General features: G+C 51.3%; 7 protein-coding genes across 7 annotated transcripts; 4 read left to right on the forward strand and 3 right to left on the reverse strand.

Moving 5' to 3' along the window:
• Window positions 1–587: 587 nt before the first annotated feature.
• Window positions 588–2,709, forward strand: COCCADRAFT_100667 (uncharacterized protein; the record flags this gene model as incomplete). The annotated part of the gene is made up of 6 exons (XM_007715826.1): window positions 588–746; window positions 803–900; window positions 957–964; window positions 1,052–1,159; window positions 1,209–1,601; window positions 1,658–2,709. The coding sequence occupies 6 exons, from the start codon at window positions 588–590 to the stop codon at window positions 2,707–2,709; spliced, it is 1,818 nt and encodes a 605-aa protein (XP_007714016.1).
• A 365-nt stretch (window positions 2,710–3,074) lies between these two features.
• On the reverse strand, window positions 3,075–3,807 carry COCCADRAFT_100666 (uncharacterized protein; the record flags this gene model as incomplete). The annotated part of the gene is made up of 5 exons (XM_007715827.1): window positions 3,075–3,323; window positions 3,390–3,466; window positions 3,540–3,566; window positions 3,654–3,658; window positions 3,719–3,807. The coding sequence occupies 5 exons, from the start codon at window positions 3,805–3,807 to the stop codon at window positions 3,075–3,077; spliced, it is 447 nt and encodes a 148-aa protein (XP_007714017.1).
• Window positions 3,808–4,600: 793 nt separating this feature from the next.
• On the reverse strand, window positions 4,601–5,746 carry COCCADRAFT_27637 (glycoside hydrolase family 93 protein; the record flags this gene model as incomplete). The annotated part of the gene is made up of 1 exon (XM_007715812.1): window positions 4,601–5,746. The coding sequence occupies one exon, from the start codon at window positions 5,744–5,746 to the stop codon at window positions 4,601–4,603; it is 1,146 nt and encodes a 381-aa protein (XP_007714002.1).
• A 1,164-nt stretch (window positions 5,747–6,910) lies between these two features.
• COCCADRAFT_38258 (uncharacterized protein) lies at window positions 6,911–9,855 on the forward strand (the record flags this gene model as incomplete). The annotated part of the gene is made up of 3 exons (XM_007715828.1): window positions 6,911–6,913; window positions 7,027–8,838; window positions 8,887–9,855. 3 exons carry the CDS (start codon window positions 6,911–6,913, stop codon window positions 9,853–9,855), a joined length of 2,784 nt encoding a protein of 927 aa, XP_007714018.1.
• Window positions 9,856–11,731: 1,876 nt separating this feature from the next.
• On the forward strand, window positions 11,732–12,754 carry COCCADRAFT_27639 (lytic polysaccharide monooxygenase; the record flags this gene model as incomplete). Its single annotated transcript, XM_007715813.1, has 1 exon — window positions 11,732–12,754. The coding sequence occupies one exon, from the start codon at window positions 11,732–11,734 to the stop codon at window positions 12,752–12,754; it is 1,023 nt and encodes a 340-aa protein (XP_007714003.1).
• Window positions 12,755–13,333: 579 nt separating this feature from the next.
• On the reverse strand, window positions 13,334–13,768 carry COCCADRAFT_6466 (uncharacterized protein; the record flags this gene model as incomplete). Its single annotated transcript, XM_007715806.1, has 1 exon — window positions 13,334–13,768. One exon carries the CDS (start codon window positions 13,766–13,768, stop codon window positions 13,334–13,336), a length of 435 nt encoding a protein of 144 aa, XP_007713996.1.
• Window positions 13,769–15,118: 1,350 nt separating this feature from the next.
• COCCADRAFT_6467 (uncharacterized protein) lies at window positions 15,119–17,611 on the forward strand (the record flags this gene model as incomplete). Its single annotated transcript, XM_007715807.1, has 3 exons — window positions 15,119–16,049; window positions 16,102–16,755; window positions 16,806–17,611. 3 exons carry the CDS (start codon window positions 15,119–15,121, stop codon window positions 17,609–17,611), a joined length of 2,391 nt encoding a protein of 796 aa, XP_007713997.1.
• Between the last annotated feature and the right edge of the window lie 728 nt (window positions 17,612–18,339).

An 18,339-nucleotide genomic window follows, 5' to 3' on the forward strand; every position in this document is an offset into this window, starting at 1 on the left:
AAGCGCCGCACTCTGGCGGTGGGCCAGCACATGTCGCACCCACTGCCCAGGCGCCAGGCCACGCTACAAGTCCGATGTGGCGCACTTCGGGACTTGATACCGCGGAGGAAACCTTTCACGCTACCACCCCAACGCCAGCGCGACCATGGATCCGCTAGCATACTGCCTGGCCCAATCGCCATAGTTCGGCTTCATCTCGTCCGGTCGCATTGGCTGCTGCTCACTGTCCATGGACGACACACAACGCGTAGCCTTCCGGCCCTGGACTCGCACTTGTCATGCTCCACGATACCCCTCCTTCCGCCATGGTTTGGGCCCAGACGACATTGATAGAGGCATGACCATGGCCCACATATACGTCGACGCGAGTACTTTGGACAGCCCTAGCCATGTTAGACTGTGCCAGTGCCCCTGTTCCGGGAGTACCTGGGTACACGCGGTATCGATTAGCTATCCTCACTATCTCGCTCCCGCAATACCACACCTTTTTCCTTTCTGTCAATTTTCCCTCTCGCCGTGATTTCCTTTTTCGCCTACCCGTTCAATTGCCATATCTGACATAGACCCCGTTTTCGGCTGCCTCAAAAATGGACCCTAAGAACCTTCAGAAGCAACGGGAGCCAGAGGAGCCGCGTTTTCTCAGTTTTCCACATCTTCCAGACGATGCGAAAAATGAAAATGGCCAGCCAGCACTCAACAAGTACTCGTCCACGCTCACCACGGGCCATAACTTCCCTGGAGCACAGGTTCGCTATCATCACCATTTGAATTCCATCAGTAGTTGACATAGTCCAAATAATAGGCCATGCTCTATGCCGCTGGGGTACCCTCACGAGAAGCAATGAAGACGCAGCCTCATATTGGTATAGCATCTGTTTGGTGGGAAGGCAATCCATGCAAGTTCGTTTGACCCTCATGCAAAAAAATGGCTTGACCACAAACTAACAATACTGCAGCATGCACTGTAAGTTCCTTAATCTAGCCCACGTGTGGCGAGACCATTAAGGCGCAGCGGTCAATCGTGTGCGCATAACATGCTGACATTCCACAGTGCTGGACCTGGGCAAAGAAATCAAAAAGCATGTCCAGAACGACAATATGCTTGCGTGGCAGTACAACACCGTCGGTGTCTCGGATGGCATCACAATGGGTGGCGAAGGTATCATGACTCCTCCACACCCTGCGAACTTTGAACTGATCTCGACTAGGAATGCGCTTCTCTCTCCAAACGCGTGAAATAATAGCTGATAGCATTGAGACCGTTACATGTGCCCAGCACCACGATGCTTGCATAGCGATTCCGGGTTGTGATAAGAATATGCCAGGAGTCATTATGGCATTCGCAAGACACAACCGCCCTTCGCTCATGGTTTATGGCGGTTCCATAATGCCGGGCTACTCAGAGACACTCAAGAAGCCCATCAACATCTCTACATGCTATGAGAGCCACGGCGCATACATATATAAAAACTTGAAGAGCGCGAGTGAGGGTAAATTCTCACCAGATGAGATCATGGAAGACATTGAGAGAAATGCATGCCCCGGTGCAGGCGCTTGTGGTGGCATGTACACGGCAAACACCATGTCTACGTCAATCGAAGGTACAGCAGGCTCTCACTCGCCTTATTTACTATTACGATACACTAACAAATCACAGCAATGGGCCTTACTCTACCCAACTCGTCCACTACGCCTGCGACCTCTCCCGCCAAGATGCGCGAATGTGCCAAAGCTGCTGCTGCCATCCGTGTGTGCATGGAAAAGAACATTACACCGCGCAAACTTCTCACAAAAGCATCTTTCGAAAACGCCCTTGTCATGATGATGGTGCTGGGTGGCTCCACAAATGCCGTCTTACATCTTCTCGCCATGGCCGGCACAGCGGGTGTTCCCTTGACTCTCGACGATTTCCAACGCGTCTCAAACAAAATACCCTTTCTCGCTGATCTGGCTCCCAGTGGCCGTTACATGGCAGCCGATCTTTTCGAGATTGGCGGCATGCCCTCTGTTATGAAATTGCTCGTCGCTGCTAAGCTACTCGATGGTTCCATTCCCACTGTGACCGGAAAGACACTTGCGGAAAACATCGAAGGATACCCATCTTTGCCCCAAGATCAGACCCTCATTCGCCCTCTAAGCAACCCAATCAAACCCACTGGCCATATTGAGATTCTCCGCGGTAACCTCGCACCCTCTGGTGCCGTAGCAAAGATTACAGGAAAAGAAGGCTTGAAGTTCACGGGTAAAGCCATCGTCTTCAACAAAGAGCACGAGCTGGACAGCGCGCTCAACCAAGGCAAGATTCCACACGGCGAGAATGTAGTAGTAGTAGTGCGCTACGAGGGTCCCAAGGGTGGCCCCGGAATGCCGGAACAACTCAAAGCTTCGGCTGCCATCATGGGTGCCAAGCTGACCAATGTCGCCTTGATCACGGACGGTAGGTATTCTGGCGCATCCCACGGCTTCATCGTGGGTCACATTTGCCCCGAGGCGGCTGTAGGCGGTCCCATTGCGGTTGTGCAGAATGGCGACATGATCACGATTGATGCGGAAAAGAACAGGATAGACATGGACGTGAGCGATGAGGAGATTGAGAAGAGGCTGAAGGCGTGGGTGCCGCCTAGCATGCCAGTTACGAGGGGTGTGCTGGCCAAGTATGCAAGGCTAGTAGGCGATGCTAGTCACGGCGCCATGACTGACCTTTTTTAAAAGCTGTGTCAGTGGCAGCCGCTTTTGTATCCGTAGAAATTTCATGCACTAAAAACGTAGACAAAGAGAAAAGTTGCAGTTGTTGAGCAATGACAGGAATTGCAAAAGGACGTCGTCATGATCATCATTTCACTGCAAATCGAATAGAGAGAGGAAGAGAGCACCAAACAAGAGTGAGGGGTATCATGTTGCTTTTCAGGCCCAAGCCCAGTGTCATTGGTTGTCCTAGGCTAAAAGCAGGCCCAGCGAAGTCATGTCTTCAACGCCATAAGCCGTAAAACCGTGTAGATCCGTAACCGCCCCGCAATCAAATGCTTAGAACAGCCGTGTTTTTTGCCCGCGCATCACAATCCTGTGCGAAACATCTACTCGTCGTCCTCCTCCTCGGCCTCGAGGGTGGTCTGCGCAATACGGTCCAAATCACGCTGGCCAGACTGTGTGATGCGGCGGCCACCCTTGTCCTCGTCCTGCTCAAGGACACCAATCTTCTCGAGAGCCTGCATGACCTTGCGGTCAACGGAGCCAGAAGCGTCGACGTGGTGGGAAGGGCGGGAGCCGCGGTTCTTGGTGGATCCGTGGACCTTGCGGAGGCGGCCTACACCGACAGTCTTGCGCTGTTCACTTCGTCAGTATTTTTGTCCTTCTTCTCCTCAATCCGTGTGTGCGAGGGTTTCGCGTACCATGTAGATGTGGCGGGCAATGGCAGCGGCGCGGACGTAGAACCAGTCGATGTCCTGGGGAGGGAGCTCATTGGAGTCTGCGCAATGTTAGACGACCGTTTGCGCGACTGATTTCTTCTCTCGTTCTCAAGATGTTGGGTTTATACGTACGGCTTGTCTTGACAGTGTCAACCCAGCCTGTAGATAAGAGTCAGCGAACTGAGGTTTATCCCCCATTTACGGGATTCAGGCTTTTCATCCTTCACCCGCTGGATAGAGACGAACCTGGACTGCGAAAAAAGTTAGCGCTTTGGTCCTTTCTCTGTACTGATTTGGGAAAAGAGGCTTACATGGGGAGCTTTCCCTGACGCTTCAAGAAAGCGGCGTACGCCTTCACGAAAGTGTGAGACTCAATGTCCTTGACGGTAACACCACCCATTTTGTCGGTATTGGAGAAGAGATTGTCGGTTTGGGGGGAGAGGAGGCGTTCGGGCTTGACGGTGGTTGCTGCAAGTGTCAATGACTACCGCGATGCTCAATTTGCGCCTACGGTGGTCTCGCTTAGGAAGAATGGTCGGCCCGGCGCTAGTGGGTGGGTGGGGGTGTGTTGGATCGTCTGAAGTATTCCGAGGTTCCAGGCCTGACCCAACACTGTCATTGGCTCCGCGTATCGATTCTAATAATAAAGCAAAGATTGAGCATTGTCCATGTCACGGAACTGCATGTGCGGGCTCAGCATTGGACAAAAGAGCGTAAGATTGCAATAAGCGTAGCCTTCGTGTCAGCTTAACTCGGGTTTCATGTATTATCATAGAAGACAGTCACTATTGCTCCTTCGGAAATTACAGCTGGAAAAAAATTCGATTCAAAGCTCTTAGCAGTCGCATGTCGTTGTTCCTGTCGCTTATTATGTTTTCCATAAGTTGTTCAGTCAGTATACAGGAAATGGGTCGCCCATGTTGTTTCGCAAATCAGGAAGATTGTATGCGTTGGGAAATCCAAGTCAAATAAAAGAGCAAGTTCAACAGAAATAGGCAGTCATCATTATGTCTACACATTTAGGCACGGTCAAAAGTTGAAAGCTCACTATGGTTTCACATTCACTACAAGCTATGATATACCTCTTATATTTATCATTATGTAGTCTTATGGTATCCACAATGGTCTGTAATTATAGGAGATCCAAAATTTGACGAAGAATGTACAGGGAATCCTCACAGCACACCGCGCAATCACCACTTGCTGATATCAACAACGGTAACGGTGATTGAGTTGGTGGTGCTGGGTGGCAGCTGTCCTCCGCCCATGAGCAACAATTTGGTTTGGTCCTTGAGGACGCGAAGGTGCCTTGTGTAGGAGCTGGCCTCAGGTGTGTCGATCTTGATCCAGTTGCCCTGTCCAAGGCCCCTGTTGATGAAGACCTGCGAACCGCTGTGTGCGCTTGCAATAATCGTGCCGTTTGCACCACCGACCGAACTCCACACCACATACGGCGAACCACTGGGAATAGTGCCGTCAGTGGCCTTGAGGCTGATGCCTTGGGCTTGACCAAACTTTTCGGGGTCGGACACAATCTTGTAGTAGACGGGGAACTGGTAGGAGTTGGGGATAGCAGGGCCACCACCGTATTCGTAAGTCATGATAAATTGTCCGTTTGGCAGCTTGGCAACAGTGGGCATGCCTGGGCGGTCAGTGTACTTGGAGTATGCGACATCGTTGACAACTGGGCCCCATGTCTTGAGGTCCGTAGTGGTCTGGTGGACCATCTTCTGGCCGTAGGTGGCGTTCTCGCGCTGATCGGAGTAGTAGCAGATCAACTTCTTGTTGTGCAACATCAGGAAGGGCTCCCAGACAGGTGTCAAGCCGTTGTTGGGACGAGCTTCACCACCAGCAGCAATATGAGAGACGAAGGTCCAGGTCAGTCCAGAGTCTCGAGATGCGTAAAGTTCAATATGGGTGCTGGAGAGGTCCGTGGGGATGGCTGAGCCTGAAACCAGAACTGTTCCGGCCGGGAAGCCGCCAATGCTCTCGGGTAAGACGTAGATGAAAGGCTGGTACCGCAGACCATAGCCATACTGGGTGTCCTGGACGCGCGAGATTTCTCTCCATGTGAGGCCGCCGTCGGAAGACTTGAAGATGGGAAAGTACACCTTTGGTGGCTCGGGGGAATAGTTCTCCCAAGTTGCGAGCAAGGAGCCGTCGGCAAGCTGTGCACTGCGGGCATAGAGGACACTTGGATCAGTCCAGCCAGCATTTCTTGGAGGGGTGAAGACAACATTGCGGGAGAAAGTGGGTTGTGTGGTCTGGCGTTTAGGAAGCGCAGAGGCAGCGGTGGAGACCACGCCAATCAATGACAGGAAAAGGGTTGAGAGACGCATCTTGACGGCTTGAGCTGTTGCAAGATGACCAGAAAGCGAGAGAGAACAAACAATGCTATATATAGCATCGCCAATGCTCACTTCCCATAACAATAACGGTCGTTCTTGGTGAAAATATCCGCTTTGGGCCATGTTCCTGGCGCTTGAACAGGCCAAAAGCACGGAACATGTCCTGTAACGTCATGATCACCCTAGGATACATGATGCATTTTCTTGACTCGCGTCCATCCCGCGTTTCCCAATGGCGGGGAATCTCGAGGCCGCAAGACGGAGAAATAGTGGACAGGAGGGATCGTCTGTTATTGCGGGGAAGCCGGTGGTTTATAGACCGAGCGATGTCAGTTTGTGTGCTGAGGTGAGCAAATAGCCATGTCGGAAGCGTGCCGAGGTGCGGAAGAGAAGCTGTCTACGGACTAGGCGAGCAGACCACCAAGCGCACATGATCAAGCAACTGCAGAATAAGTTTAGCCAAGTCCTTGGTGCCTGGAATAACTGAAGCTATTATGCCGAACAGGTCGTGAAAAGAAGGTTACATCAGGGCAATAAGGTTAGGACCATGGCGCGTGGTGTTAATGTTGGTGTTGTTATGTTGGCGAGGGCGGGAAAGAGCGACACGACTGTCTGTCCACCATTCTGACAGCCACGAAGCATATCTCAACTTCATCTCGCTTTTTCGACGGTTCCATTGTTTGCGCATAGTCTCTGTCGCTGACCTGTTCTATCTCACATCCAACTTGATATCGCCATGAGCACATCTACCTTGTCCACGGCTTTTCGATGTTCGCAATTCAGCCGGCAACGGCACAATGGCGTCGCATAACCAGGAACTCGCTCATATGCCAAGTTTGCAAAGCTTGTACAACAGCAAATCCAGGAAAGCTAATAAAACATGTTCAAGAGCACGAGAAGTTTTGATGTGGAAGGTGCGCAGTATTCAACAGGCTCCTGTCTTGTAGGAATCTCCAATCAGCCTTGCAACACAGCAGCCTTGTCCGTCACACTGCAGGAGGTGGTGGCAGTGCACGAACGGCCGCAGCAGCTGCCTGCAGCCTTCTCACCATCCACTCGCTTTTAGTGCTCACCGGTCAAAAATGTGTATACCTCGTCCTTCTCTGTGCCCCTCAGGCTTCCGTTCCTGCTTTTCGCTGGGAACGCTATGCCAACATGGTAAGTCCACTTCTCGATTACGCTCCGATAGAAGGGTTTTTTGTGGCTGTTGCAAGGCTGGAACGTTGCAGTTCATGCAAGAACGTTTAATAGCTGACAGCGCATTGCGCCAGGCTTCCACAATAGCCTCCCCAGTCCCACTGCATTTCAACCAGTCTCCACAAACGACCAATGAGCGTGAGGCTGTCGACCACGGACGCGATGCTCCACTTCCGCAGTATGAAAAGACGCAGTCGGTGCCATTTACATTGAAACTCCAGGAAGATGCTCAGAATCCAGGCCGATTTCAGCTTGTCTTGGACATTGGTGCAAAGCTTCAATCACCAGATGGATTGCTCTTGAGTGCACTGTTCAACCCTCCAAATACAGTCAATAGCGCTACCAAGGATAACGCAAATTCCAGGCGAGATACTTCCAGTCCACCTACGACACCACTTTCGGACAAACAGGGCTGGGCCGATTTAGACCATGTGCCCCCTGAATTTCTCAACAAAGTTGTACCAGATTGGAATGTATCGTTTTCTCGGAGTGATTCGACAGTGTCCACACAGACAAAGCGTCTCGCCGATATCAAAGCCAAGATCAAGAAGAAAGGAAAAGGCTATGTAGTTCGACTCTTGAAAGGATCCGCCACCGACTCGAATGAGATTGCTGAAGTGGATCTGGGTTCAGACACCACCAGATCCCGAGCAAACATCCCTGAGCTTGACTCCGCAATTATGCCAGCCGAACTTCACTCTGTACCGTTTTCTGTGCCGTTAAATGATATAAATCATGCCGATGGAGCCACGATATGTGAAATCGGTACTTCAAATGAAGATGGTATCAGGCGGCCGCAAGATTCCATTACTCCTGGATCTGGTGCAAATGGTGAATCACATGCGAGGCGGTTGGAAGGGAGGCGGTTGGTACAAATTTCAACCACCGAAGAAGGCATGAGCGATGCGGAAACCCTGATTTCCGATCTTCGCCCAATGGATCGGCACGTGGATGGGGAACAGGCCTTTGGCGAGTCCTTGATTCCAAGCCGATCAGGTTCAGTATCTAGCATTGTCAAAACACCTACTCGGGGCTTATCACTTATTGGACCAGTTAGGAAAAGGGTTGAGAAGAAGGCTCGTCCCCGTATAAACTGCCGAACCGCAAACATGAATCTCAAACGGTCAGATGCTCACAAATCTATCAAGAATCTCTCTAATTCAACTACCGTTGAAATTGATGATTGGTTTGATGAAATTGGCACGAATTCGGCCAACGTGCGGCAGTTTCAACATCTATCACCTCGCAAGTCCAAGGATTCCGACAGAAATTTCCAAGACCATGGGTCATGGCAGAATTCAGTAAGATATGCCGGGAGGATAAAACCCCGAAACGTCCGTCATTCATCAGCAGACGATCTCCAAGTACCCACAAAGTCCAAGTATGGATTGCGGTTACAAACCAACGTACCCAAAACAAGATCCGCCCACGTATCCCCAGTGACTCAGCGGAAAGGGCCACCGAAGGTGCGAAACCACAAATCATCATCGAATTCACCGAGTGAGGTGTATGATAATGATATAAAATCTTCGCCTGAGCTGCAAGAAGCGAGTCATTCGGAGGCGCTCAGAGAAGCCTTGAAGACTTTGAGTGATGTTGTTTCGGACCCAGGCAATGGTGATCAAGACATTGGGGATACGCAAGACCCTGCCATGAACCACTTTGTTGAGCCGGTGAACGAAGATTGTATTGGCGATATAGTGTTGCCTTCGGAAACCGAGATCAGATCAGCACCTAGCGGAATGCGCAACCCGGTGTTGATGTACTGGGCCCTCGCATTTGGTGCGTTGTCAGACAAGGTATATGAAGGATTCAAACTGCTTCGAGATGCTGTCGGTCCTGAGCGGCCCGTTCCGAGAGGTCATGTTCGCGTTCGATGGACTTGTGTAAGTGTTAATCTCCTAATTGTGATTAGCAATACTGATACTCTACAGGCATGTGGAGAGTCGCTTTATGATGACTTCATTGAGCAACGACCGAATGCAGCCCGACTTCTAGAAGCCTACTTGAACCGTCCGAGAGTACACACTTATCAAAGCCCTGCCAGCCAGAGCAGCACAGTATCATCTGTGTCCTCTATCTTCGACTCTTCTAGTCGAGCGTCAACCCTGACGACGCCATCGTCTACATATGGTGGATCTGCTCCATGGTCTAGAGGCAGTGATCCATCAAAGTACAACTCGTCCCGTGTGCGAGCAGACAGCGCATTCAGTATTCGCATGCCTAATTATGCTGAGGAATCGTGGCTTCTCACCTGCGCAAATGAGGGGCGTCTTACGCCCAAGATCGTCCATCTCGACGTCAACGAAGGCCGAATAAGAAGCGATAAAGACCTAGCGCTTTCCCTACGGGAGCACTACGACCAGCTCCATCGCGGATGGTACAACTGGACACGACTGCGTGGACTAACGACTATCGAATTTGTACAATTCGAAGTTCATCGCAATCGATTTGCTGACATTCGTGCCGCGCCATCTATGCCTCCGAGATCAGCGACCTCTTCAGTACTTACAGCTGGGAACCCAGAGAAATCTCAGGGGGCATCACAGCATCCATATACGTTTGAGCCAAACGACCTTCTACCTCCTGTCGGCAGCACCTATCTCCTTCATCTTTTTAGGCATCCAAACGATTATGACAGCGAGCTGATAACATATCTACGTAGTCCAAAGCGGCGTCAGCGGCTAGAGTTCGGCATGGGGTGGGGTGTTCATCTTGTGGAAGGATTCCTGGCCCAACGTGTTTGGGCGTTTACGGTGGGTATTTGTGGCCTGAGTAGTGCAGTATTTGCCGCTTTGTGGGCGATTATGAAGAAAGACGTGCAGGGTGCATTTGGAGTTGCGCAATGGGTATTGGGAATCGCTGTGCTAATGGTCGGCGGTATCCAGGCGTGGCTAGAGTAGACTGCAAGCCAATGAAAGCGGCGAAGTCGTCGTCCGTAAATCTACACCAGCGAAATTCCGTCAGTGGCCTGTCCTTGTTTCTCTCGCTCTCTCCGCCTACATCCCGCGTACGTACTGCGAAGATGGCTACTTATTTATCAGAAACATTACGCCGAGCAAGCAGTGCTTCTGTGTTAACGGTAAGGATACTTCAATATTGCGTCCGCTGTGCATGCCGCCCATGGGCGTTTGCGGGAAAGACAAAGTTGTGCAAGGCTCCCCCCCCTTGCACATGCGTCTTCAGGTCTAACAGCTCGCTACGTCAACGTAGTCTTCTCTCTGGAATGGTGTCATGACACAAGGAACGGGAACCTGGCATTCCTTGTGGCGACTGGATGAAGAAGGTACCAAGAGACATCAGCATATAATTTATCACTCCTGAGCTTGGAGGAAGCTACAGTGTAAGCCGAGCTCTAGGCATGTGCCTCCATTTCGCGTAAAGGTTTCGCTACATTTGGTCCTGGTAGGCGGGGGATGACTGATTACTGCCATACTCAACTCCTGCCCGTTTCGAAAACTATATTGGAAACATCTACAAACGGCGCCTCGCCTCAGCGGTTGAAAGCCGGCTAAAGAGAACGATAACAAGCAATGCATGAAAGAAGGCGGCGCAGCACCGGCGATGCTGTCTAGGATTCGAGAGTGTAATCACTGACCGAATCCCGGGCACCGCGTCCAACCCCAATTTCGCCGACGATGTTTCGACTGGTCAGTTATATGCGGACGATTCTTAACAGAGAAGTTGTCGCCGGTGCACTAGTACTGGGCAAAAAAATCCACTGTTTCATGTTTGAAACAATACTTACTGTGGGCAAGCGAGGTCAGGAACAGAGCGGCACAGCTGTGGGGCAACAGGATTGTCTTCGTTGTTAGGGGTGCATGGCCGTTGCGCGCGCGCTGTTCGAAGCGCTTCTATGTCAGTACACACAACGGCCGACCACTTACTTGCACTTAGGCTTCGAGTTGGTGATGACGCGTATGTTTGCAGCACGCAATCCAAGGGTTAAACCAAAGGCAGAGTTTGGATAGTAGTATTAATCTCACTACTACTGTATTCCAGACCGGACGGTCGCTCATGTTGGTGGCGGAACGTTCCGGCGAATGCATGAACACCAAGTCTCCCGTTCATCGATGTCAAGACGCCAGGCCCATCAGTAGCGCCACCGACAGACGCCACGATCAATGCCTCCCTGCTCGGCATCTTCTTTGGCATCAACAAAACAAGCGCTTGGCTAACGCCCATATGCACGGGCAAAACACTGGCTACATTGTGGCTACCCAGGCTTCATGCCGCCAGGTTAGACCCGCTCGCTTGAGACCAGAACTACCAATTCTCCGGGCCACCCGACTCATCCCTATGCATGTTAATCATATCATCTGCACCATATGATGGCATACCCATGCGTTGCCGTTCCATAGCTGTGCCTTGCCGCTTGCGCGTGGAGTCCTATGCATCCTGCCAATGTCGCTTGTCAGGCTCAAAGTGGAAATATGGCGATCAAAACAATATCAGGTGGAGGCTCTGTTTAGTCGTTTTGGTTTTGTGCCGTTGTGCCGGGCATTCCTCCACGAGTCACCCATGCCATGCCGTGGGTTCCACGCTGCCGAGCACCAGGTCTCAACTGGATAAATAGAGCCCTGAGGTACCCCTATGGAACGGTACCTTCATCGCTACAGCTTCAATTCGTTGGTTTCTATACCCGTCCCTTCTTTCCTGCACATTCGTTCATCAAGTCCGTTCACTGTGTGAAGCCGGCAGACATTCTTTCGTTCCCATCGAACATTCATTTCCATCGAACAACTTCAACCTCTTCCAGATTCATCTCAATCTACCACAATGTACAAGACTCTCGCCTCCACCATCACTGCCATCGCGGCTCTTGCTGCTACCGCCTCTGCCCACGGTTCCCTCACTGGTGTCAGCCTCAATGGCGTCTACGAGCAGGGTTACCTGATCGAGTACTACTATGCCATGCAGCAAGGCGGCAAGGTCCCTGAGCACCTTGGCTGGTATGCCGAGAACCTCGACAACGGCTTCGTAGAGCCATCCAATTTCGGCACTGGCGATATCATCTGCCACAAGGCCGGTAGCCCCAAGGGTAGCTCGGACACAATGGGCAAGATCCCCGCCGGTGGCAAGATCGACTTCCACTGGAACACATGGCCCGCATCCCACGTTGGTCCTGTCCTCACTTACGCTGCTTCCTACACTGGCGACATCCAGTCTGTCAAGAAGGAGGACCTCAAGTGGTTCAAGATTGAGGGTGTTGGTTACGAGAACGGCGAGTGGGCTGCCGTCAAGATGATTGCCAACAACAACACCTGGACCACTACCGTCCCTGAGAACCTTGCCGCTGGCAAGTACGTCTTCCGCCACGAGATCATTGCGCTCCACGCCGCTGGCCAGGAGAACGGTGCCCAGAACTACCCCCAGTGTGTCAACATTGAGGTCACCGGCAGCGGTACCGAGAAGCCCGAGGGTGTTGTTGGTACCAAGCTCTACACTCCCACCGACCCCGGTATCAAGTTCGACGTCTACCAGAGCAAGCTCGACAGCTACGTCGTCCCTGGTCCTGCCCCCATGAGCGCTGGCTCCGGCTCTGGCTCTGGCTCCACCCCTGCCCCCTCCAAGCCTGCTCCCTCATCTGCCCCCTCCAGCTCGCCTTCTGCTCCCTCGCCAAGCGCATCTGCTCCTACTGCTTCCGTCACCCCTGAGGCCCAGAACCCTGCTCCTTCCACTGCTCCTTCAAGCGGTAACCTCCCCGAGACCTTCACCCTCGACACCTTCATCACCTGGCTCGAGGGCAAGGCCAGCAGCTCTGCTAGCAAGGCCCGCCGCCACGCTCGCGCTTTCCTGTAAGCATTTTCCCATGATGGCTTACCCGTTCGTCACGGCCATGAGATGACGTGATGGAATTCTTTTTTTGAGGTTCGTTCGTTCGTTGGATACGACGAGTGCCTTCGATTCTTTGTGTATAGTACATACCCTTTTTGTAGCATAGCGCTCTGAACATATACCTTTTTCACCACCAAGATTCCTTTTGTGCCATGCATGTGATTGTGATTGTGACTATACTTTGTGCGTTTGTGAGGAAGAATTGGGGTATGTGGGGCATTGTGCCCTTGCGATTGAGACGGCACTTGGCATCAGTGAGGGATTGAAGACAATAATCACAATAGCATCAATATTTTATTTGACATGTGGAGGATGAGAAGTATCATTGGATAGTAGAGGGCTCGTTTTGGTAACGCTGCCGAGCTCGCAGCGTCACGGCGTTTCCATGCTCGTTGAGGTGAAAGAACCACCACGGTGTTACCCGAATGCTCCGATCCATGTATTCAAGGTGCAAGCCAAACCCTCTGCCAGGGTAGAAGCGGCATCGAATAGAAAAGAAGAAAAGACACCATAGTATCCATGAAGCAGAATCCAACCCCCTCCTCAACCCTTCTTGTACTTGTTGACAAGCGCCCAGAACTCGGCATCAAGCCGCTTCTCCTCTGCTTCCGCCATGGTAAGCAAGTTCGCCCACCTTGCCACCTCGAGCTGCGCCTTGACAACCTCTTCGATCTGCTGGCGCTGGTGCTCGCAGGTGATGCTGAGCATCGCCAGGTTGACTTCGGGCTCGAAGAACACGTAGAGCTTGTACTCCTGCATGTGCTCCATACAGGAGTACTTGTACCTGGTGTCGATGAGGGCCTTGGATCTGGTGGCCACCTTCTCGCAGATGCTGTTGAGTTGCTTGCGGAGTTGCTGCTTGCGGCGGGCGTCGGCACAGCTCATGGTGTAGGTGGGAGCTGCAGCACGCGGAGGCGGAGCTGCAGTTGGTGTTGCCGCTGGTGGTGGAGTGGGTTGAGGTGTATTTTTGGACTGCATAGTTGTTGGAAGGTGGACTTGTTGGAGGCGGGTTTTTTGAAGTGCGTTTTGCCTTTTGTGGTGGTGGGGATGGGAATGTGTGTGGAGATGGGGGTAGAGGGGGATGTGAAGGGTAAACGACACGTCTGAATAGCACTTGTAAACGCTTTTTGCACTCACCTTTTAGCTTAGTAAAGGGTCAGTGAACGTGACAGGTTAAGATTAGGCACTCGGAGAAAATTGGGAATGATGAGATCCCCAATTCCTCTGTGTGAATGGCATTCTGTTTTTCTCTTTCAGTGCCGTAAATGTGGCTTGATTCGGCCTCTGTATCGTCTTGAATTGATACATGCTGTCTATGGAGCCCTGCAGGGAATAATTGGTAGTCAAAGTCCTCGTGTTTCAGCATAATGAGTATTAGGCCATGTGAAGTGCCCCAGATATCCCCATGCCAACAGTGACACTTGTTTCTTGAATACCTACTTCCCATTGTACTTCACCCATTTCATCTACTTGTGCTTTCTCAAAGCTACATCTATTACTGCAGGTTCATGCGTGCCGTTGCATGGTGCACATTGATCTTCTGTAATACCCCTCAGTTGTGGAGATACAGTGAAAATGGCTCTCATTGCTCAATTCGACGTCTGTAAGAGTTATTGTTAGTCGACTAATGAGGCAAATAAGCATTTGAATACCACCATCTTGCTGAATACCTCGAGGACGTGGTGGAACAACAGACATTCAAGTCGCCGAATTTCTACAACGGGTCGAGTTTTTGGAAGTGATTTTGAGGATTCCACGTCAAGACAAATAGAGCGCTGCATGTGTTGAGGTTAACTTTGCGTAATCCAATTAGATGGCTAAGATGCAACCAAGTAGAAAAAGGACAATAACAACAACTAGGCCCGGATACAACCAAAGGAGCACTCTGAAAAATCATGTGGACAACGGCTTTCGAATTCACAGCGAGCAGTTGTGTTTGTTCTGCCACTGGCTGCGTGTAAATTACTGTGTAAATGCTGGCACGCGCCACTGCTCACTGGCATGGCATCACCAAAGCGACCAACACCATCCCATGCTGACGATGAAATGAAGATACAGCAAAAATGAGATATGTTTAAATTTCGTCGTAGTTGCCCGCAGCTTCGATATGCAAGTAGATGCCGCGGCTCTTTGCACCCCTGGCAGAAGATGCGCGCTAAGATACGAGCGGATAAGATGTTCAGGCAGGTGACGCCATTACAGCCGAAACAGCGCGATAGCTTGCTGGGTGGAGTTGGCCTTATCATCTCCAGAACCTCTGGTTAGGTATCGAAGACTCATCATTCCTTGTACACAAAGCTCCTGGCGAGCAATGAAAAGCTAACAGCCATGGCCGACGAAAGAAGTCCATTGATTCAACGCGTCGATGTGCGCCCCCATCGCGACCGTTACCCGTACCATCGCCTTCGATTCTTCTGCACTACCCTCCTGAGCGCGACAATAATCGCCGGTGGACTTGCTGCCATCTTCTTTCTCGCTGTTGCGCCTCCTACCCAAGACGATGAAGCTTCTGTATCACGAGTATCTGCACTCTTGTCCTCGTCTGCCAAACAAGTTCCTGAAGGATGGGCACGCAAGACGGCACTAGACTTTGAAGACCTACAAAAGACTCTGCTTCAGACACCAAGCGCAGAAAAGGCGGAATACTGGAGCAGGTACTATACCAGCGGGCCACATCTCGCCGGGAAGAACTTTAGCCAGGCACTATGGACAAGAGAACGATGGGAGGAGTGGGGAGTCGCTAGCACCATCGTCGACTATGAAGTGTACATCAACTATCCAAAAGGTCACCGGCTGGCTCTGATGGAAAGGATTGGAGACAGGCACGAGAAGAAGGATGTTTCCGCTGGTTCAGAGGGCGCATGGAAGGTTACGTACGAAGCGCTGTTGGAAGAAGACGTCTTGGACGAGGACAAGTCAAGCCAACTTGCAGATCGTGTACCCACCTTCCACGGATACAGCGCCTCAGGAAATGTCACGGCCCCCTATGTCTTCGTCAACTATGGCACATACAAGGATTTTGAGGAACTCAGGGCAGCAAACGTCAGTCTGGAAGGCAAGATTGCGCTGGCAAAGTACGGCGGTGTCTTCCGTGGCCTGAAGGTCAAGCGTGCCCAAGAGCTAGGTATGGTTGGCGTGGTCATGTACAGCGATCCTGGCGACGATGGTGAGGTCACCGAGAAGAACGGCGTCGCATGTTATCCAGACGGTCCAGCCAGAGAGCCTAGCAGTGTCCAGCGAGGAAGTGTCCAGTTTTTGAGTAAGTTGAGCCTTATTCTTCCAGTGCTTTGCTAATGCTGTGGTTCCTTCAGGTTTCGCCCCAGGTGACCCAACTACCCCTGGCTACCCTTCAAAGCCTGGCTGTCCCCGCCAACCGGTCGATCATGCTATGCCACATATTCCATCTCTACCTATCTCCTACCTCGATGCCCTCCCTCTCCTTAAGGCTCTCAACGGTCATGGTCCGAAAGCATCATCTTTCAACGAGCATTGGCACGGCGGTGGCTTGGACTACAAGGGTGTGGAGTACAATGTTGGACCGTCTCCAGATGACGTTGTCCTAAATCTCATAAATGAACAGGAATACGTTACAACACCACTCTGGAACGTGATTGGAGTCATCAACGGCACGATCAGCGACGAAGTTATTGTCTTGGGAAATCATCGGGATGCGTGGATTGCCGGAGGCGCAGGGGACCCTAACAGCGGCTCTGCAGCTCTGAATGAAGTGATCCGAAGCTTCAGTGCTGCGATGGAATCTGGATGGAAGCCATGGAGAACCATCGTATTCGCGAGCTGGGATGGCGAAGAGTACGGTTTGGTCGGAAGTACGGAATGGGTGGAGGAATACTTGCCCTGGCTTTCTGCTTCAACTGTCGCATACCTCAATGTCGATGTTGGCACAAATGGGCCAGACTTCAAACTTTCGGCTGCACCGCTGTTGAGCAGGGTAGTTGAGGAAGCTAGTAAGTCTACATTGATGTTCTGTTGATTGGATATGGCTAATTCAACCTAGTTAAAATGGTTCACTCTCCCAACCAGACCGTACCTGGCCAGTCGGTGTACAACGTATGGGATAAGAAGATCGAGACAATGGGATCCGGCAGTGACTTCACGGCCTTTCAAGACTTTGCTGGTATCCCATCGATTGACATGGGCTTTGGTTTTGACGCCAAGTCTGCAGTCTACCACTACCACAGCAACTATGACTCTTTCGACTGGATGAAAAAGTACGGTGACCCTAATTTCGAGTACCACGCCACCATATCAAAAATCTGGGCGCTCGTAGCGGCCAAGCTCGTTGACTCGCCCGTCCTTCAGCTCAATGCTACAGACTACGCGCTCGGCCTGAGCAAGTACGTCCAAGCCGCCAAACGTACAGCACAGGTGGCTGCTCCAGATACGCTATCGTTCGAAAGCTGGCAACCGCTTGATGACGCGGTATCCCATTTTCTCGAAGCCTCTGCAGCTCACGACGAAAGAGCTGCCGATCTCGAACTTCAGTACTCCCTCATCGACCATATCCCCTGGTGGCAACCCTGGAAGAAGTTCCAACTCTTTGTTGCCATTCGCGCAGTCAACAATAAGTACAAATACTTGGAGCGCAAGTTCTTGTTTCCTGAAGGACTTGATGGACGAAGCTGGTTCAAGCATGTGGTCTTTGCACCGGGCAAGTGGACTGGCTACTCGGGCGCGACCTTTCCTGGTATAGTAGAAGCTATTGGAGAGGGTGACGAGGCGGCTACTAAACGTTGGATTGGCATCGTTACCAAGGCCATCGACAGTGCTGCGGATTTGTTGGAGAAAGATGATTGGGCATGAAGCTATTTGCTTGTATATGGGTGAAGCAGTGTATCAAGTTGATGGTTATATTGCCTTCACAGTGATATCCCCGGTAGTTACACAAGGAATTTGAATCATGTGGTCATGTCGGATGTTGTATTGGGTCAACGCAGAAGAGATTATATTAAGTAGTTATCAAACAGAAAATCTAAATTTAAAGCCCATCCTTTCTTAGTGACTGTTTCTTCTCCTGTATCCTGCTTGCCAACTGACAACGTTGGGGCACGGTGGTCCATGGAGAAGATCCGAAATTCAGGGTGGATGCGGCTTAGAAGATGTCTAAGCAGGTGGGGTATAAGGCGGAGAAGCAGCAATCGGCGGGGTGTATATATCGATGAATGGGGGGTACGGCGGGAGATTCGGTCGGGGTTGGGGGTTGGGGTTGTTCGGGACTTCTGGATGATGCGGTGGCAGTAAAGAGGGCTTAACTAAATGTACATCGTTAGCTTCTTGTTTGTGCCCACGTATGAACTTGAAAACAATGGACAAGAATGTCATCGCTTTGTCTTTACTACAGGATAATAATCTTGATCACTGCAGTACAGTTAAAAAGCGATGATCCTTCTCTGCCCGTACGGTCGGACTCCGCATTCAAGAAATATGAAAGCGGGTTTCAGACCGGAGGATAGAAAAGGTGTTTGCTCTTGCGACTCTGCGTGCCACTGTGCTTATAGGAGAAGCATGGGGATAGAGCGAGAAAATCGCTG

The sequence above is a fragment of the Bipolaris zeicola genome (genome assembly GCF_000523435.1).
Source record: "Bipolaris zeicola 26-R-13 unplaced genomic scaffold scaffold_117, whole genome shotgun sequence".
Taxonomy (NCBI): Eukaryota; Fungi; Ascomycota; class Dothideomycetes; order Pleosporales; family Pleosporaceae; genus Bipolaris; species Bipolaris zeicola.